This window comes from Octopus sinensis, linkage group LG2, assembly GCF_006345805.1.
Source record: "Octopus sinensis linkage group LG2, ASM634580v1, whole genome shotgun sequence".
Lineage (NCBI taxonomy): Eukaryota > Metazoa > Mollusca > Cephalopoda > Octopoda > Octopodidae > Octopus > Octopus sinensis.
The window spans coordinates 125,524,217-125,546,844 of NC_042998.1; the positions used below are offsets into that span (position 1 = coordinate 125,524,217).

A 22,628-nucleotide genomic window follows, 5' to 3' on the forward strand; every position below is an offset into this window, starting at 1 on the left:
ATGCTCACAATAACCACCAAGATCGCAGTGTACCGAGCCTGCGTGCTGAGCACCCTACTCTACGGCAGCGAGAGCTGGACAACATACACCCGGCAGGAATGCCGCCTCAGCAGCTTCCACATGCGGTGTCTTCGACGGATCCTTGGCATCTCCTGGAAGGACCGAGTACCAAACGGAGTCATCCTGGAACAGACTAATATGCCAAGCATGTATGCCCTCCTCGTGCGGAGACGACTGCGCTGGTTCGGACACGTCTGCCGCATGCAGGACGGTCGCATGCCTAAAGACATCCTGTACAGCGAACTCACCACGGGATCCCGACCCAAGGGACGTCCACAGCTACGATACAGGGACGTGTGCAAGCGCGACCTGAGGACTGCCAACATCTGTGTGGACACGTGGGAGGAAACAGCTGCTGACCACTCTGCCTGGCGTCGGACGGTGAGGAAAGGCGTTTCCATGGCTGAGGAGAGGAGAGCACAGCTGTGGTTGGACAGGCGGGACAGGAGGAGGACAACTGCAGCAACACCCCACACGTACCCATCGATGTTCGTGTGCAGCAAATGTACCAAGGACTGCCACTCTAGAATTGGACTGTTCAGTCACAGCAGACGCTGCACATCATCAAAGTAGGCCCCACCCTTGGCGCAACCCATTGTCTATCAAGACAGATGGGGAAAGAGAAATATATATATATATATGCCAACATAGTTGATATGTTTCTTTTTTGAATATATTAAAGTGGACACTATATCTCTTAACAGTAAAATGATTAATCAGATTATTTTTATGTCACATTGTGATAAGATCTACCTTCATATTGCCATGATAAAATGGGTGTTTTTATAAATATGTACATTTTCTTAAGAATTACTGGGGTGAATGCTTTATTCAGTTTATATGAAGGATCCATTAATTACAAAATGGAGAAGTGGGGTCAAGGCTGCATTTCCCAGTTAGGAAGCCTGAAGGAAGCAGAGTAAAACTTCTTGTATTGTGGCATAGCATAATGCTTCTATGTTTCAATTGAATACTTTATCCCTTTGTCATTAGTGCCACTCATATAATTATAGATTGTATGAGACCTACCAACATCACAATTCTCATCATTATCTTCACAAGGTTGATAGATAAGAGACTGCACAAGAATTATTTGTAGCCAATACCTTCACTTTTTCCATATAGCTAATCATCACTCAATTTTTAATTGTCATCCATCAATTTACTTTTACCATCATCTACCTCTTTTATTACCCAACACACTCACACTCTCTCTCTCTGTTCCTATCATCACACTCTTGATCCTTTCACTCACCCATCCTCACTCTTCTGTCATTGTTCTCTCCCCTGTCACTTCTGAAGTTGCATAACCTTTAACAAACACATCATAAAGTAGTGAGTACATTTTACTCTTAAGGTGTGCAAAGCAACCTTTTATGTGCTGGTGCCGTGATAAAATGCACCAGTACATTCTGTAGAATGGATGGTAGTAAGGCATCCAGTTGTAGAAACGAAACCAAAAATGGATCACATAAGTGTGATGTAGCCTTCTCATCACTCTAGGAAGGTAGTAACTCTAAATAAAAAGTGACCTGGACTGTAAGAACCTGCCCAACTCATGCCAACACAGAAAACAGTCAGAAAAGATGAATTATAATTAATGGTTTACTATCTTGATCCTTCACCTTGTAATTTCTTACAAAAGGACGACGTTTTATGTTTATAAAGAAGGTAAATTGAGATTATGTGATTTTTCTGCCTCTGTCAAAGATATAAGTGTATTATTAACTCAATTTGCTTGGAGTTTACTCCCACAATAATCACTGTATTAGCAGATAAAAGGAATCTGCAGTAGAAACAGATGGTTGTCTCAGAATTAAGCTGTTCAGAGTTTCAGAATTTAACATAGAAAAAGTGGGAATTATTTTTAACTGACGATTTCATATGAAAGAAATAGTGGCTGTGACTGTTGATAGAAGCAGCTGAAAGACATACCTGTAGGCCATTGCAAAACTGAAAGTTATTGTAATGTAAGTATCAAGGACAGGCCTGAACTGCTGGTATTTTCGATCAGAAATTAGAGAGATGATATGGGTCTACAGAAATAAGAGAAAGATAGTTAGTTTGGGATAGAATCAGAAATAAACAATTTGAAAATAAACAAAAAGAAAAAAAAAGAAAAAACAGAGTGACAGAATATTGATTACAAATTTTTGCACAAGACCAGCAATTCAGGGAGTGGGGGCAGGACAGGAGTGGAGACAATTACATTGACCCCAGTTCTCAGTTGGTGCTTGTTTTTATTGACCCCACAAAAGGATTAAAGGCAAAATCGACCTCAATAAAATTCGAACTCAGGACATGAAGATGGATGAAATGCAGCTAAAGCATTTCGCCAAGCTTGCCACTTAAGTGGAAGAAGTAATACTGGTTTCAGACTTTGCCACAAGTGCAGCAATTTTAGAGAGGGGATGAGTCGATTACATCAACCCCAGTGTTCAGCTGGTACTTATTTTATCAACCTTTAAAGGATAAAAGAAAAAGTCAACCTTGGTGGAATTTGAACTCAGAATGTGAAGACAGACAAAATGCTGATAAGCATTTTGCCTGGCATACTAAAGATTCAGCCACCTTGCTGCCTTAATTGGTAGAATATTAATAAGTTTCTTATTCCAGCAAGCACAATGACCAGTACTTGTTTTATCAACTCCAGAAGGAACAAAATGAGGAGTAAACTCTACTGGAATAGGTGTTCAGAGTGTTGTGTAACTAATTGTTGTCAGATCTTTAAGCCTACTATTCCATGCTTTTGCTACCCCATCTACAAATAATGATAATAATTGTTTTTTTAGGCCCAAGGCCAACAATTCTCAGGGGAGGAAGTTAATCAATTACATCAACCCCAGTACTTCACAAGACCCTTATTTATTAACTCTATAAGAGTCAGGTTGACCCTGGCAGGAAGATAGCATACAGTCCAATGCATTTAATCCAGTACCCTCTCATTCCACACCTCCTTTCTCATGAAATCTTACTATAATGATGATTATACAGTGATATGTATGTATATATCTAAAGACAAAAAAAACAAACATCCCCTTCTATCATCTTACCTAAGTACATCAAACTACAATTACCTTGATTTGTAATACATTTCAAGAACAAGAAGAAAACTGTCATCAACATCTGAAACCTTGGATTGAACTAGGGACCTTTAACTTTTCAGCCTAACCCTCTATCAGCAGAGCTATTTTAGTTATCTATAAATGGATTTGTAATTTGTAGAAATATATTTACTGCCATTAAAATGAGAGTATTTTGCTAAAGTAAATTAAACAAAATACATTAAAAAAATGAGAATAACAATATTCCAAATTAAAAAGTTATTCAAAATAAGTTTGCTCTGTATTTTTTTGTAATTTAATATTTCTTTTACATGTTTTAAATTTGTCTGAAGTCTACAATATTTACATAAATAAGAGAACAGACATATTGCCACTATGGCAAACATACGTCTTAACAACCAAGACTTTTATCATCAGACATTTCAAGGTTTGGTAGGCATGTGCAGCAATTCAGTTGTTGCTCAAACTGCTGAAAATATTAGTCCAAACTTTCACAAGTCACATCCTTAAATAAAGGCTATATTGAACAATATAATTCCTGATATACAAATGATGGGATTTTCATGACGAGAACACCTTTAATCATAGCTTTTTGGCTACAATAAGTTTGGAACTACTGTGTGTTTGAGGCTACCAATTATGAAAGATGAGTATAAGTGATTTAATTAACTCCAAATATATTACTAGTAATAATAAATCCTGGAGAGATGAAAAACAACATAAATGTGAGATTGAACTGGAAGCTAAATACCACAAAGCATATTGACCAGCTCTTTAATATATTTGCCCCTTACCAGCCATTTCTAACACAGACACAAAGGTCACAAATATACTGGGATGGAACTTAGTAAATTAAATTGATCCCACTATTTGACTGGTATTGTTTTACTGACCTTATCAGGATGAAAGTCAACTGAAGCAACATATAACCTCAAAGAATGCAGAGACATAACTAATTACTGATAGGCATTTAGTTTAGTACTCAACTACTGCTGTCCCTTCCTGTCTTATCATAAAATAAGTTTCAAACTCTGGTACAAGGCCATAAATTTTGATGATTTGTCCCTTGTATTTAATTTATACTTATTTTATCAAACCTAGAGAGATAATATTTGATATAGGTTTCTTCCAAATATTCTGGGTACTATATTACAAGTAAAGCAGAGATTTGTGCTAGAAATCACAGACACACTACTCAGATATTAGAGTAGAAATGTTAAAAATCAAAGATAAAAAAATTACATTAGTTTCTAAATGTTTTAATCTCATGTGAACATCCCAGTTCAATGTGGAACTAAAATTTCTTTATGAACTATAAGAATATAGAAGGAAAACAAGAAGGTCACTCACCAAAGATGTGAACACTAAATTTTCATAGGTATCTGAATTGTTGTTTTGCATTAAAATACTGAATAATGAATCAAGCAGATCTTGTAAAAACTGAAGAGAAAGTGAGAGAAAAATGGAAATTAAATAAAACTTTTTATTTACTTAAATTATTCATTTAATTACAATAAATTGGTAAAGGAAATAAAAGAAACAACATTTGTTTTCTGGATAGCCTGCAGTTACCATTGATGATAGCACTAAACATCATAGTTTCAAGGATTTGGTAAATAACTTTTGTTAAATGTCCATTTTATATTTAAGATTTGTGAAACATAAATATATTGTAAATGACAAAAAAAATATAAAGTTAAATATAAGACAGTTTCCAACAAAGAACATTCATAACAATAAAAATGTTATTAGAATTAGAACAATGGACAGATAAGATTTTCTTTTTAATTATATTTACTTCTGCATATTTTATGGGTAAAATTTTTATTTTTTATTTCTTTATTCATACCAATTAGACAATTGAAAATAAATTAATGGCATTAGAATTTTTAGTAGGAATTCTTTTTTCGCCACTGAAATGAAAGAAAAGTTTAATAATTTGCAATTTCCAAAATACATTATCACATCACACTTATTTATAGCTAGTGAGATTGGAGCATGTGTGGTTAATCCTTTAACTGGGAAACAGCCACCATAATGATTTAGACAACTGTGACACTTTATGCATCATATACAAGTTTAAAATGATATATTTTTGATGGTTTTCATTGAAGACAATAGTTCTCAGCACTCTGCAGCCGATATTTTTCCAATAGTTTGGTCTGAAGGAAAGAGCGGTATTTATGGCCATTGAAACTCTGACAGACAGTTGAGATTGATCTGATTAATGTTAATCTTATGGTTGTTCAATGGAAGTTAGACACACTACTGTTTTCTTTGTATATATAGTGGTTATATTTTTGTATTGCTGAAGGAGACAAGAATGACACGACCCCATAAGATAATATTTCCAAAGTCTCTGTTCATAGAGTTAGATAATGTTTAATGTGGAGTATCAAGGAGGATGATACTTGGATGCAGAAGGTTAAGGTAGAATGAAGAGCAGTGTCAATTGTATATGAGGAGGCTTTGTTGATGGAGAAATAAAGTAGGTAGTGGAGCACATCAGAACAAATAGAATGTGGGACAAAGAGAGCTCCATCAGCACACAACACAATGGTGCAATCTGAGAGGAAGCCATTGACCTAGAACTCAAGATAGAGAAGCCCTCTCTCTTGAGTTCTGAGCAATTTTGTGTGCCAGACATGGATGAATGATGTCAAGTGCAAAAACAATTTTCACCAAATTTTTCAAGTGTAAGTGCTCACTGATGAGTGACATAGGAGAACTCCAGTAGATCTAGCTTTACGAGAACCATAGTGATTATTATTGAGGGTAAGAAATTCAAGGTGCTGGAGAAAGGTGGCTGTTAATAACTGTCTTCATTATCTTTGAGACTTTGAAAGAGAGTGTGATAAGATGACAGCCGGCAGATTCAGTGTAGCTGCTCTTTCTGAGAATGAAATACTAGGAGATATTTTACATCATTCATACCAAAATCTCTGTCACAAAAACCCTGGAAAAATTAATTCAAAGGAATTATCAAGTTTTTTCCTGCATTTCCTTTGAGCCCAAAATTGTGGAAAGAATTTACCAAAGTATAGTATTCCTCTTTCTTCTTCTTGCATCCTGACAAGAAACATTTAAAATGATTAAAAGTGTAAAAATAATGTCTACCTTCACAATCTCTTCACCATCCACAGTCATCAACTCTTCTAGATGCTTCTTTAAGGCAACAGAATCATTTAATATTTCTTGCCATTTTAATAAACCAAGGAGATTTACTGTAGAAACAGAAAAAAAAATTAAATACACAACTGATTGGGTCAAGATATTCAAAACCTACCACACACAAACAATTATAATTCTTAAAAGGTGATAAAATTAATTGTGTAATGTAATATATACATTATTCCTTTATTGGATAAAAGAACATATTAGCCTCAAGGTAGAAATCCCTATGTAATGACTAAAAGATAAGCAATGTTATGATCTTTGCAAGAAAATAGAAATTTATAAAATAGTAGTTAAGATATACTAACCATTATGTGTTAATTTTGTTGAACATACATATGTTTTGATCTGAACAAAATCTTTGGTGCTGATGATAAGGCCACCTCTTTGTAAACTGGACCTGCTGTTCACAAAATTGCTTGAACAATTTTCAAACTCATACCGTGTAGATGGGAAATCAAAGTAGTCTTTGAAGTTATCAACTTTTTTTGATTCAGCCTTTTAGAAAAAGAAAACATTAAATAGAAAAATTAAACCTTTCTTTGGAGGACTATAGTTTGCAAAAACCTTGGAGACCTTTATCAATGCATTTATTTCAATATATATATATATATATATACGCGAGAAAGAAGCAACAAGAATGGATAGGTTTTTAGTACAATCGTTTCATACAAGGACAGGCTTTATTAAAAGTTGCAAAAATTACAGCATATAAACGTGTCCCGTACTCATCAGCTAAAATACATGTGAGTTCTCTAGACATCCTAGTGGTTGAGGCTATACTCATGAAGTAATGTAGATAATTAAGTAACATAAACAGATTTCCAAAGTTCATTAAAGTTCTTTAAAGATGATGTACAGTCTTATCACAGAATTTTAAAAAAGTTTTAATAGCATCACAGAGAAGGTGACCTAATCCATAGTGCACATATGAATTTCCAGAGATATGAGGAGGGATTACATACTCACAGACGACAAATTTATCCATTGTTAATCACAACGAGGTGGGTCTCAATTCCTGCTTATTAGCATTACAGAGAGGGTGAATTAATCCTTTGTATAGATGCACAATTTCCAATGGTGTAGATGTAAATTTCCAGAGAAATGAAGAGGAATTTCATATTCACAGGCGATAAATTTATCAATGGTTGAACACAATGAGGTAGGTATCAATTCTTGTTATATGATTAGGTATTTGCCACATTAATCACATTACTGCTATTTACAAGAGGCTGTAGCTATTTAACTTTTAAAGGCTGAAGGGCTTTCTAGAGAGGCAAAGAACAGAAAAGGGAAGGGAAGAGAAGAAAAGAGAGAAAATAAAGGAGGAGGGAGCAAAAAGGGGGGGGGAGGGGGACTAAAAGAGAAGAGAAAAGGAAAAAGAGAATAAGAAGAAGAAAAAGAAAAAAGAGAAAAGAGAAAAGAGAATGATCTTCTAAGATTTGACCTGTAGTCTGTCAATGTATGAATAATAACGGCAACTCCTTAAGACAATAAAATGAATAAATTAAATAAATAAATTTTAATGACTTTTTGATAAGATTATACTTAGATTTTCCTAATGTATTTTCTTTTGATTTTAGCCTCTGACCCCTAAACCCCTGACCGTGTTATCTCTTTAGATTCTCTTTAAATTCATAGCTGATTTCAACAGCAATAAATTAGCTGTTTTACTGGTCAAAGAATAATATTCTCCTCTAGTTCCTAGATGCCTGTAAATTAAAACCAGACTTGCCGTCTACTAATTCTTCTGTATAACTAGAACCCTCTTTTTTTCTTTTTCTTTTTTTCCCTTCTTTCCCTATTTCTTTCTCTTTTCTCTTTTTTCTTTTTCTTCTTCTTATTCTCTTTTTCCTTTTCTCTTCTCTTTTAGTCCCCCTCCCCCCCTTTTTGCTCCCTCTTCCTTTATTTTCTCTCTTTTCTTCTCTTCCCTTCCCTTTTCTGTTCTTTGCCTCTCTAGAAAGCCCTTCAGCCTTTAAAAGTTAAATAGCTACAGCCTCTTGTAAATAGCAGTAATGTGATTAATGTGGCAAATACCTAATCATATAACAAGAATTGATACCTACCTCATTGTGTTCAACCATTGATAAATTTATCGCCTGTGAATATGAAATTCCTCTTCATTTCTCTGGAAATTTACATCTACACCATTGGAAATTGTGCATCTATACAAAGGATTAATTCACCCTCTCTGTAATGCTAATAAGCAGGAATTGAGACCCACCTCGTTGTGATTAACAATGGATAAATTTGTCGTCTGTGAGTATGTAATCCCTCCTCATATCTCTGGAAATTCATATGTGCACTATGGATTAGGTCACCTTCTCTGTGATGCTATTAAAACTTTTTTAAAATTCTGTGATAAGACTGTACATCATCTTTAAAGAACTTTAATGAACTTTGGAAATCTGTTTATGTTACTTAATTATCTACATTACTTCATGAGTATAGCCTCAACCACTAGGATGTCTAGAGAACTCACATGTATTTTAGCTGATGAGTACGGGACACGTTTATATGCTGTAATTTTTGCAACTTTTAATAAAGCCTGTCCTTGTATGAAACGATTGTACTAAAAACCTATCCATTCTTGTTGCTTCTTTCTCGCTTATAATCACCCCACATTACTGTATTGTTAAAACAGTATAGTTTTTTTTTGGTGCATCTAAGTTAGGTACCATATTCAAGTAAATTCATTTAAATTAACTTGAATCTTTATTGCTTTTTGTATATATATATATATATATATATATATATATATATACATAAAAACCTGCATACTTGTAAAATTGAAATAACAATTAAGATAAATTGTTCTCTAACAGGTGTAGCCACGGCCATTTGAAAAGCTTCATTTTGCAACCACATATTTTGGAGTTCCACCTCATTATATGGCATCTTGGAAAGTGTCTTCTTTGGCCTCAAGACAACTAATGCCTTATAAGTAAAATTTGGCAGAAAGAAATTATACAAAAGCGCGTGTGTGTGTGTGTGTATATGCACACATACATGTGGGTATGCATGTGTTTGTATTAATCTGCATATGTATCCAAACTAGCACTATTTCAGAATTGGTAATATGTTTGTGTTTCTTACAAACAAAATATCTAATGGTTGTTCAAATTGCAAAGGCATGAAACAAAGTACCTTATTTGAAAAAGAAGTAAGGGTTGGCATCAGGAAGGGTAAGCATCAATAGGATACTACTTCATGTAGTTTTCTCCAGTTCATACCAGAATGGTAAGTTGTTTCATTGGTAATATTTTAATGCAAAAAACATTTGATAATTTATTATCACTCCATAATAATTCTAACAAAAGGTAATTAATCTACCACTGATTTCAAGGTACAATGTTCATCCTGCTGTTTACCTTTCATAAGGATAACATGCCATGGAAATCAAGTCAATATAATCTGATAGATCATCACCCCTCCTACTCTCTCTCCTCTATTCATCTTGATCAACATCGATGTCCAAATATTTCATGTCACATCAAACATTTCCCAGTGTTTCTTTAGAGCACCCTAAAAGCAGGAGCCATGAACCTGGAAACTGACTATTTTTTTCAGCCTAACATGCCTTCAGTCATGTACTGCAAATGACCAAACCAATGATGTCATGTTTCTCTGACAGATTCTTCAACAATGAGCAGATGAAGGCAGCTTCCCAACTCTGGCAAATTATGATACATGAAACTATGATGTAATTTTAAGACATGCAGTTTTAGAGATTATCATGGCCATAGTGTCATTAGAATATGATAGCACATTAACCACACATAAAAAATATCATAAAGGTATATAACATATCTTCTAACATATTGAAGATTATAGCAGGATAGAATAGTTTCCATTTCTCTATCCTGATATACAGGAACAGTTTTCTGTAATTATCATGATTTGAAGAGATAAGAAAAGGGTTTTGTAGGCACAGTTCTTCTTAGACTGATAAATAAAGAAAAATTACAGAAAAACTGAACAAGTCAACACAATTATTTAATCAAAATTTCAGTATTTGAACTATTCAGTCACTCCATACATGCAACTCATTATGTAAATGAAACAGATTTTTAGCCAAGTACTTTCTAACACAACAATTCTGATACTGACAAAAGAATCTTACTTTATAGATGAGCAAGTCATGGATTGTGTCTTTTAATGTCGTACCATCCTCATTCATTAGTTTGATGAATGCCATAGCAAATGGTTTCTCCAGTTTGTCTTTACCTGGTAAGACATATATAATCAAAGGATTAATTTATCTGAAATACTTTAGCAGCAGTTTTATATATATAAGAGAGAGAGAGAGAGAGAGAGAGAGTAAACAAAACTAAGAACACACAGAAGACATCAAAATCCCACTCTCATTTTTGCTAATATAAAGTATATGAAAAGCAAACTGACATACCTTCACTTGAGGAACGATGTTTAAATAGGAATTTCAGATGAAGACCTCGGAATTCTTCTTCAGTGGAAATAGCAACCTATTATACAAATTATACATACTTAGATGACAAAAATTCAATAAAAACTTATTTTGAGAATTGTATTACATAAATCTCTGAAAGACAAAAACTGAAGATAATTGGGTTTTTTTTAATTATAAAAGCACATAAACATTATCATAATTGTCATGCTTGATGCCAAACTTGGCCATGAAGGAGATGTACTGTTTCTAAAAATTTTAACAAATTCTTTTATTCATTTTCTTTTATTCTTTTACTTGTTTCAGTCATTTGACTGTGGCCATGCTGGAGCACCACCTTTAGTCGAACATATCAACCCCAGGACTTATTCTTTGTAAGCCTAGTACTTATTCTATCAGTCTCTTGTGCCAAACCGCTAAGTTATGGGGACGTAAACACACTAACACCGGTTGGCAAGCAATGGTGGGGGGGACAAACACAGACACACACACACATATATATATATATATATATATATATATATATATATATATACGATGGGCTTCTTTCAGTTTCCGTCTACCAAATCCACTCACAAGGCTTTGGTCGGCCCAAGGCTATAGTAGAAGACACTTGCCCAAAGTGCCATTCAGTAGGACTGAACCCAGAACCATGTGGTTGGTAAGCAAGCTACTTACCACACAGCCATTCCTGCGCTTATATATAAATAAATAAATAAATAAATATATAAAAACATTATCTTATATGTGTCTGTATATATGGGAGGGATGAATAGGCTGGATTGTATGTTCAAATCGGATACTTTACATTAACCTTTAGTACACTGCATTTTCTCTAGAACTGTTTCCCCAGCCATCACCCTGTTACTAGACAGGAGAAAACTCATACAGTGACATGATGCACCAACAGTGTGCTAAATGTTATGTGTTCAATTTACTTAACTATTAGGAATAAATTCTCAAACTTCTTGAAAAGTTACCTAAAGAATACTGTTGTTCTAGTCAGAAAAAACATTTCATTTCCTTTATGTCGTATGAGCCACAACACTTCATGAAACTATACACAGATATAATATGCACAAGTACATCTGTGTAATTACAAAGTTAAATTCACTATCGTGTAGTTTTGGGATTTAATCACACTGCAGGGAATGTTGTCTACTATAGTATTAGGATGCCCAATACTTTAAGTTGAAAGAAACAGAAAGGAAACCCTTTAATACAGGGCTGGCCAACCTGAGGCCTGCTGGCCACATGTGGTCAACAGACTTTCATCTTACAGCCCGCTTGATACTTTCTTGAAATAGGTTTATCTAAACAAACATTTAAAATTTTTTATCAAAAATTAAAGATTGTAATGAAAAGTAAAAAAGAAAGATACTACTCTTTTTGCAATGATAATATTTCATGTTGAATCAATGATCCTTCATTCATTATTGTAATAATAGCATGAGAAAGTAAGATGCTTCCAATTCTTTCAGTATACAAGTGGCCCTCAATAAGCTTTCTGTGATTAAAGTGGCCCACAATGTAATTTGAGTTGGTCAGGCCTGCTTTAATGTGTATGTGGTGGATGCTGTTTCCTCATTAGTACAGCACCACTAAAAGACACTGATTTTGTTTACATTCTTCAGTGAAACAAAAGCCTTCATAGTTCAAATGCTTCACCAGTTTTGGTGAGTGAAGACCAATGGAATGAAATAACATTACTTGACAAAACAGGTAAGTTGGTGACTGAAAAAGCATCTAGCCAAACTTGCATCAACAAGTTTCATCTAAATCAATATAGAAAAATGATGACGATGATGATTATATATATATATATTGAAGGTTGTCCCCTTGTTGAATATGTATGACCATCACTGATGAGTAGAAAATATTTCTTGTAATTCATTGATGAATGAATAAATAATGTATCAATTGGTAGAAGCCATGTATGTGAGGCCACTGAATGTTACTAAGTATTCTGTGGCAAACAAATACTAATCTGCCTTTTCTTCTCAGAATCCAACAGGTTCAAAGCTTTTGATCTGCCATCATCAATGACAGCACATGAAAAGCAGGTCAAATCTGATTGTAGAGGTGGTGGAATAAAGGTGAGATATATGTGTGCAGGAGGAAGGATGGAGGAGAGCCTCAACCAAGCTATGGGTAGAATACAAAGACAGTGATGTAGAAGGTGCAGTAGGTATATTGTTAGCAGGCAACATTTACCTGTACATATACACCACGAAGTTGGAAGAAGAACAGAAGTGCCATTTTTATGAAATCTTCCATCCAATGAGCTCAATAACAAACAGTGACCTCATTATCATACAGAGTGCTTTTAATGGACATACTGGATAACTTTGATGGTTTTTCTAATTTACATGGAGGATACAGATATGGTACAAGGAATGGGGAGGGATCAAGGCTCCTAAAGTTCTGTGATGCAAATGAACTAACCATTTGCAACACTAACTTTAGGAAACTGAATAGTTACCAAATCACCAGCTAATCAGACTTTATACTTACCAGAAAATAGTTGTGAGCAGTGTGTGTGTGTGTGTGAGAGAGAGAGAGAGGAGGGAGAGAGAGAGAGAGAGAGAGAGAGGAGAGAGAGAGAGAGAGAGAGAGAGGAGGGAGAGAGAGAGAGAGAGAGATTTGTAATATACATTTTCATATATATTTTAAAATAAATATATATGTACTAATGATATATATGTAAAGAATACTTCTGGCCTTTATGACTAAGATGTTTATATTTATTATGATATATCTTACTTGCATTATACATACACACATATTTTTACATGCAGAGTTTGAAAAAATTTGGATAATTTATTGTACATGAATATTTTCTTAAATAAGAAACTAATAGAAATCACTAAATTAAAGTATAAACAATAAACAGTGACTGGTGATGCTTAAAAAATACATCACAGATGCATAAATAAACACGAAATACACAGTAACTGGTGGAGAGATATTTAATAATAGTAAAGAAAAGAAAAAGAACAAATTACATGAAAATATTAACACGGTTGACTGAAAACAATGTGTTGCTAGATAAGATATGTAACAACACATGCATTCAACACTTAATGACAAGAAAATACCAGACATAAATGGGAAGACAATTTTCAAGCAGAAAAATGGGAATAAAAAAATAAACGATCAAGCTATTTCTTTCTCTAATAAATTTAATCGCTATGTGATGAAAGTTGTATTATGATTATTAAACATGTTAACCAAATTATGTTTATCACATTAAGTGTAACTAGGTCAATAATCAAATTTCATTGAATTTGAACAAACAAATAATTTATTATTGTATTAAATTAAAATCAATCAAAAGTCAATACTTTACTTTTTCCAGAGGTGATTATAAGTCAAATATAACCAAACTGGTTTACACATAAAAATAAAAGTGTATTGTTTTATGTAACTTTACTACAAGGGTTTTGCTGTTATTCATTCATTTATAGAACTACAATTCTACCTTTTTGTTTATATATACATATATCTAAGAATATGTTGCAGGAAACACACCATCATATTAAATTGCATCAGTGAATAATTATATATCAACCTGAACAAAATGGTCTCAGGCAAAAAAAGATATATTTACAAAGATGGATTCGGAAGCAAGGCTGGGTGTGGAATACAAAAGTGACTACACCAAGTTGACAACATTGCTTTAAGGGAGTGAAATGGAAAGATGTGATCTACGCAGGAACTTTACAAGAACATAAAACTCACCTGCTTGCCATCGACAGAAATCCAGTTTGCAGTATCATCTGCCAATAGCCATAGCAAGTATTTGTAATAATTACTATATTGCTGCAGTATCTAGACATGTTATTATTATTTTTTTTTTCACGATTTTTATGTAATTCTAAGAATACTCATGGACAAACTTTCAGTATAATCAGAATAAAGTAAGTTTCAGAAAATACATTGTACAGTAAACAATGATACATAGCCTATCAACTGGTGCACTTGTTAAATTTACAGACAGATATATATGATATATATATATATATATATATATATATTTATTTATTGTTTCAAAATTTTTGACATGATTACTTGCAAATTTTTGGTATAGCTTTACGTGCATCTTCAGTTTTTTTTTCTTATTTACATACATGTGATATGTGTGTATGTACTATATGTATGTAAATAAGAAAATACATATATGTGTGTATAACCTATATTCTATAGTCAATAATTATAGACTAATGACTAGATGTCTTTATATTGGCAAAGTGAATATGAATAAATTTTAATATATTTAAAGTTTCATAAGATTAATGATAACAGAAAATGTTATACATGTTCATATATATGCATGTATGTGTGTGTGTGTGTGTGTGTGTGAGTGTATATGAACTAGCAGCATCTCTTGAAATTGTACATAAAAAGGAAAATTATTCAAATTAGTCATGTTTTTAATATATGCATGCACACACACACACATACAGTAAGCAGAGTTAGTTAAATGAAATTTAAAAGATGAATTTAGCAAAATGAATTCAAACATTAAATTGGACAATGTTACTAAGATAGAAGATCTGGATTACCTTCACAGTCTCAAACCATTTTGGTCGGTCTTCGTGATAATAAATACAGGAACTGTACCTTGACATCATCTCACCACCAGCACCGCCACTTATCACATTCTTTAACGAAAGGTAAAGAAAACCATTAAGCAGTATACATTGACTCAACAATCTTCATGTAATTAAACATAAACAGTTTTGTAATTTGTAGCATATCTCAATTAGTGAGAGAAAGAATTCTGTTGTTGCTTTATAGAAAAAAATGGTCTATCCATTAATAAATGCCAAAACAAAAGTTTGTTCATCCACATACTATACATAACTTCCAGCATCCTAGAAACTATGACACTTCAAGTCAGTTGACTGGTCAAAACCCTATTAGTTAGCATAACTATTCCTGGCTGTGTAAGTGTTTCATCTAACTCTTCAGATACAGTCAAGAGGACTGAAACCATCCTTTCCAGCACATCTCTTCACATATTCTACACAGCCAAAACTCATACCCAGCCCTGCTGTGATGCAACAATTTGGATAAAGAATATGTCCTACAAAGCTTAAAGAAAATAATCCACTCTAACATGCTAGAGAAGTTTTACTGACTGTTGCAATTTCTGCAAAGCCATCATCCACAGCATAAATGAAAGTTTCCCCATCTCTGAAACTGCATCCCCTCTTTCTGGTCCCTTGCTAAAAGATGATTTTTTACAGCTATGTGGAATTGTCTTTCTTTCCACTTCTCAACAATGATGGCTCTGACAACAGCATTCTACAGAGAAAGTAGCCGCATTTGCTGGTTCCTTTGTGTCTAGCTCCACATTGCACACATTAAGTAAAGTCTCTTCCTCCAAAATATTTCCTCTCCATTGCATCCAGCACACCACAATATGCACATCCACACCAAATGTGAACATGGTTCTAGTTGGTTCAAACCACCAACCGAGAGTGTCTCTTCCATTACCTTCAGTACAGCCCAAATCTAGTCCCTACTCTCACCAAACTTTTTAATCTCTCACTCTCTACAGGGATCTGCCTTGATCTTTTGAAAGACACAACAATGTGCCATAGTTCCAAGAAGGCTAACTCCCCTGATCCTGCTATACACCTATCCCTCTTCATTTCTAACATTCCAACTGTGATGGAGATAGTCATGAACAACCATCTTCTCCAACACCTAGAATTTCTCTCCCTTCTTAATGATAACTCTTATGGCTTCTGTCCACCACCAGCAGTGTTATTTTATGCAATACAGTAGAATTATCAACAGACTACTTCAACCTGATCAGGCCAAACAGGATAAACATTACAAACCTCAAGTGTCTCTCCTTTTTGATTGCAAACTTGGATCGTCACCTCAACATTTTTCTCTGATGTCTTGGAGCCTTTGTTAAATTCGCCTTGCATTAATGTAATGTAAATTTCATTCCGGACATCACCTGGTGAGGAAAAAAGCATGCATATTTATTTCAAGCAGAGCTTGCATAACATATATTTAGAATATTATTATTTCTGAAATTCTGAGGTAAGATACTGGAAGGATTCAAATTTGTTGTTTCTGGAGTCAATATCTTTTTAAATGACAACCTAATTGGTACCATGTCTCATAATAGACTATAGCAATATCCAAATGAATATGTATCCTTTCAAATTTAAGGCACAGCTCAAACAATCACAGAAACAAGGTTTTCAAATGAAAGAATTATGCCAAAGAAAAACAAGCTTCCTGGAAGAAAATAGTAAACAGGTTCAAGAATAATCCTGGTTCTCATCTAAGAACAATTTTCTTGCTCAGCATTGGTAGAATCAAACATTAAATAAAATGGTCAGAAGTGGGAGATGGGGGCAAACTATTTAGTCAGAAAATCTGGATGAATCAAAAAGTAAAATAATTCTTGAGATCAATAAAATATTTATGGCATAAATAATCAACTCAATGAACTCAACAAATGAAATGTCTAATTTTATAACCACTGTTCAGGCTGTAGAGGCTGTGGATTTAATCATAACAATAATTAGATGAATAAAGAAATTACTTGATCATTCTTTTTTCAGGATACACCACATACAATAAAATGGAAAGTAGAAACTCCAAGTATTTTATAAAGTATTTGAGACAGATACTTATGAAGTAAAAGTAATTTACTACTATTCACTTAAGACTTCTGAAATTAAATATAAAATAAATCATCATCATTTAATGTCTGCTTTCCATGTTGGGGAATTTATTACAAAAACAACAAAAAACTGAAGATTAGCACTGCGAAACAAACATTCTTCCAGCAAGTAATAAAGTCTAAAACAGACAGAACATCATACTTACAAAGAGAGAGAGAGACAGACAGACAGAGAGAGTACGACAAAATGAATTGTTTCTAAAGCTAAAGATATGTTTACAATAAAACTACATAATAGAAAGGAACAAAGAGAAATATACAACTGTATTTCATATCTAGCATTTGACAACAAAATACTTTGAAAGAAACAATAATTGACACACAAGTAGAGAAGTTGACACCAAAAGCAGAAATAAACATAAATACTAAGCACACTGTGTAATCTTACCTATATCTTCACTGGTCCAAATGTTTGGAAGGTATAGAGTGCTATGAATTAACATTAGAAACAAAAAGGAAGTGACTACATGGAGCATTGTCTACAGCCTGAATATAAATGATATAATATACAACATAATAACCCAAACATAAATTAGGATAAATTGTGAAATAAGAAAGATTTGATGTCTTTGTATTGTCAGCGATGGTTATTCCATTACTATTTAATGCAAATAGCACCCCATAACATTTGATTGCTTCAGTATTAGTTGGTGTCAATGATTTTACTCAGATATAGGATTATTCACTGAGTTGGTATCAGTAAGCAACAGTAGCACATATATAATTAATGTTTTGTTAGGTAACATTTCTTCATTCAAGTCCTCCTTTTGGCCTTGAGAAACTATAAGGGAGCTGCTCCAAGACTCGGCCTCAGACCAGAGTTTTCAACTTTTCAATCAGCTCTACAAGAGGATCTGTATCATTTCAGAAAATGTGCAGATATAATAATTTGTATGTGACAGTCTGAATAATCCTTCTCACCTTCTGAGAGACAACAATCACAAGATAACCAGATAATACCAGCTTTATATTAAATATATTTTGTTGCAAATCATAGATACAAAAATAGTTTCAGAGTCCTTTAAAACAAAGTATTAACTTGTCACAAAGGGATTATGAACGCTTGGGTTTCCTTTAAAATTTTCTTTGTTAGTTATCTCCTCAGAAATGCTTATGTTGTGTTCCTTTATGTCTGGTAACTTAATTCAAGAAACAGAAATAAAATAAGCATCAGACTAAAATAAGTACATAGATCAATATGATTGAATCACTGAAGACAATGCCCCAACATGGCCACAGTCCAATAACTGAAATCAATAAAAGAATAAAAGCATGTATACATATGAGTGTGCGAACAAATTAAAGAAAGTAGCACTCGAAACATTTGGGAGGAATTACAAATATTTCTAACAACAGTTTGACTCAGCTCCTATCACAAAGTTTGTAGGACTTGTATATCTTATTAGATGCTTAGAGCAAAATATTAACTAGAAGGCCTCTTAAAAATATACAATAGAAAGGAAATAAATGAAGATATTACTAGCTGTAGGAAAATGATTCTTCATGCATCATTTGGAATCAAATTTTACACTTCCTTACACATAAAAACATAAGTACTAATTACAAAAAGAAAGCAAAAACAGAAAACAAAGACCAGAAAAGATCAAATTACTTAGAATTTATAAAAAAAAACTTGTCTCTTCTATGATACAAAGCTTTAGACTACAACGGACTAAAAGCAACCCTAAGTGATGTATTAAGTCTAAGACCCATAACTTGAGTCCAAGAAAATCAATATTCAATCAAAAAATATTTTATTTTTATATTTAGCTTCTGCACAAGAGTAATCTAGTCTGGAATTTAAAGTTAAAATGTAACGTAATGATACACTTGGTTAGCATTCTAATATGCAGTTGAGTCTTTACATGAAATCATTTGAGTGAACCAGTAATGTTATGTTAATATTCCTTGTGTAACAAATAATTCTGTAGCTCTGTAATTTCCCTTAATGGACAATTAGGACAAGGGAAATAATCATCACTTCTTGATATTTGGTGGGATTAGTGATTTGAATTTGAAATTAAGGAAGAAGGTAAAAGATGCACAGATTGAATATGTTTAATTTTCCCTTTTATTGCTTACTTATAACAAAGTCTTAAAATTCCTAGTCTTAGGTAGTCGTGTATAGCATGATTTCATACTTTTAAGAAAAAGATCTCTTACTTGAAAAACAGGTAATGGCTAGTGACTGGAAGGGCCGCCATTTGTAAAAATAATGCCTTAATAAGTATCTGTCCAAACAATGCTAACATGTAAAAACTGAGATAAAATGAACAGAAAAGTGGCTGAGAAACAAGACAATATCTGAATAGGTTCCACTGTTGTAGCATATAAAGAAAACTTGTATGTAATTTGGCAACTATGTTCACCCTAGTGTCACACATTTCACCTGTGTTCATATTAACAAAGGCCTTATTAATATGCTTCTCTTGAATAGACTTACAGGTAATGCATCTTGCCTGTGCATTTTATTATTAACACTTAGTCTTCTCTGATTGAGCAGATCTAGGATCAGAGACATTTAAATTGTGGTCAGCTCATATTTTTGCAAGGCATACTGTATGCAGAACTACTTTATCCAACAAATCTTCTTTTTTTAAGACAGTCGAGTGTGATATATTTGTAGCAGGTTAAATAACCATGCAGAAATTCTTTTATTAAATCATGCATGGTTTGTGACACTCACTGCTAAAAACAAAATATAGTGTAAAATGAGGTGTGTAGAAAGAAGGAATTTTAAACTGATTGTACAATCACTGTTCTGTTAGAGTGAATGACAAGCAGATGCAGCAGGTGTAAAGAGGGCATGGCTACTTACACTGCATGTTAGTTAAGTATCATCATTGAAACATCAATACTTCCAAGCTGAAATTGGTTAGTTGGTACTGTCATAAGCAGGTTACCAACTGTTTTGGTTATTTGTAATCTCTTCAATGAGGACCAGAATCCTTGGATATGACTCCACTGTTTTCTCATATTCTTTTCCTACAGCTCCATTGACAGTGCACACACTTTATCACCTAGAACTAATTCATTTCATTGACAATATCTGTCCATCTCTTTTCACAACTTTGAAATTTATATCTTCAATTTCATGGAAAAGTCAGATGTTTAGAAATTTTTAAGAGTTTCATAAATACATGTATTCTTCCTAGAACCATTAGTTTGTTCTCAATTTGAAATGATAGACTGTGAGTAACTGGAGTAAAATTACACACACACACACACAATTCACTCATTTAATATTTTGAAGATAATCTGAGTGAGAACAAATTTTAGTTCAGCAGTCCAGGTCAATTGGTAAAGTTGAAACTTAAGATAAATCTCTATTTTATAGGCCATTATTCAGATTTTAAATTTTGACAAAACAGAATTCATTTAAACTATTACTGAAATAATAATCAGGAATCTATGTAAAAGCAGAAATTAATTAATTAATTAATGTATACACACATACTTGCATTTATTTATTTTTATAAGTAACATTGCTACATACATATTTGCTAAGCATTAAATCATATTTTTACATTCAAAACACTCGACCACATGGTTCCAGGTTTCAATCTCACTGTGTAATACCTTGGGCAAGTGTCTTCTACTATAGCCTCAGGCCAACCAAAGCCTTGTAAGTGGATTTGGTAGATAGAAACTGAAAGAAGCTCAATGTATGTGTGCGCGTCTTTGTCTCCCCACCCCCATATGCTTGACAACAGATGTTTGTGTGTTTATGCTCCTATAGCTTAGTAGTTTGGCAACAGAGACCAATAGAATAAGTACCAGGCTGAAAAAAAAAGTACTGGGGTCGATTCATTTGACTAAAAATTCTTCAAAGTAGTGTCCCAGCTTGGCCACAATCTAGTGACTGAAACAAGTAAAAGATAAAAGATATATGATCATTCTTTGTCCAGTTAGCTTTACCATATAAGCATGGATTGGATGGGTCACACACACACACACACATTACAATATTCAAGTTAGTATCAGGAATATGTAACAAAAGGATGTTTTGATTGGACAGCTTGATTAAAAGACCATACCAGTTTGGGAAAATTTGATTGATGACAATAAATAATTAAATAAATAAATAAATAACAATTCTAAACATTAGACATAATATTCTACAAAGAACATGCTAAGACCAGAATAGTTAATTAAGACAACAAAGGAGGCAAGAACGAAGTCATGCTGTGAGCATATAAATAATGACACGTAAGCTATTTCACTGCAGTGGCAGCAACAACATAAAAAAAACAATTGGTAGATCGCCACTTACCTTCTACTACAGAGAACAGAACAGAACAGAAGCAGAAGAAAAAAAAATCAGTTAAGATGCAACATGGAATTAATGAAGAGAGAAATGAAAGAAGTTTGCATGCATGTAGGTGCATGGTATTCATATGTATGTGTGTGTGTGTGAGAAAGAGAGAGTATATGGAATGGAAATGAAAAAGGGCAGTTTTGTAGATAACACAGAAAAGGAACATAATCAATAAACATAAACCTTGTAAAGCTTATATTGTATTTAGTGGAAAAACCTCAACCTTCCAACATAAATAACAACTTGACTGCAAATTTCCAATTAATTAGTGAACTCAACTACCAACATATAAAAAAAAAAGTTTAGATATAATGAATGGGCTACCAATTCATGGAATCTGATTTAACATTTAGTTTTTAACCCACTTCACATAATTAGAAATAAGAAGACTGATTATATTCTTAAAAAGGTAAGATTACCAAATTACTTTTTAAAATGTAAATACTTGACAATAATATACAAAGTTTCATAATATTAGTGTAAAACTTTTTAACATATCAAGGCAGTGCTCCAGCAGGGCCACAATCAAATGACTGAAACAAGTAAAAGAATAAAAGAATAGTCTTTTTCCTTCTGTTATGTTCTTTGAAAGCAGAACTACAATTCAGTTATCCAGTATGTTTCAGGTGTTTATTGTCATTAATAATTCTAAACAATTAATTAAAGGTGATGAACACCTTTCTAATACAGATATCACCACATAATATTCTTTGAACTAAGTACAATGCTCTACTTCATTCCATTACCACTTAAAGATAGGTTCTACTCTCATTTTATATTTTAGTGGCTGGCAACAGGAAAAGCAGAAAGTTAAATCACATATTGCATCACTTTATGTAAATGTTTTCTTAAATTCATTCAACTATTGCT

General features: G+C 33.3%; 1 protein-coding gene across 4 annotated transcripts in view; it reads right to left on the reverse strand.

The window, feature by feature from the left end:
- Nucleotides 1-22,628, reverse strand: part of LOC115231934 (dedicator of cytokinesis protein 1) — a 199,829-nt gene that overhangs the window by 43,401 nt on the left and 133,800 nt on the right. For 2 of the 4 annotated variants that reach the window (XR_003883567.2, XM_029801819.2), the window contains exons 16-24: nt 21,714-21,719; nt 16,578-16,702; nt 15,291-15,389; nt 10,708-10,783; nt 10,423-10,526; nt 6,608-6,797; nt 6,243-6,349; nt 4,476-4,565; nt 1,996-2,096 (exon numbers count right to left, since the gene is read on the reverse strand). Coding sequence is in view for 3 of the 4 variants with exons in the window: in XM_029801819.2 (XP_029657679.1) it covers nt 1,996-2,096; nt 4,476-4,565; nt 6,243-6,349; nt 6,608-6,797; nt 10,423-10,526; nt 10,708-10,783; nt 15,291-15,389; nt 16,578-16,702; nt 21,714-21,719 (898 nt within the window). In the remaining variant the exon portion in view is untranslated. The remainder of the gene's footprint in view (nt 1-1,995; nt 2,097-4,475; nt 4,566-6,242; nt 6,350-6,607; nt 6,798-10,422; nt 10,527-10,707; nt 10,784-15,290; nt 15,390-16,577; nt 16,703-21,713; nt 21,720-22,628) is intronic. The other 2 variants (XM_029801824.2, XM_029801828.2) reach the window with 2 other exon arrangements.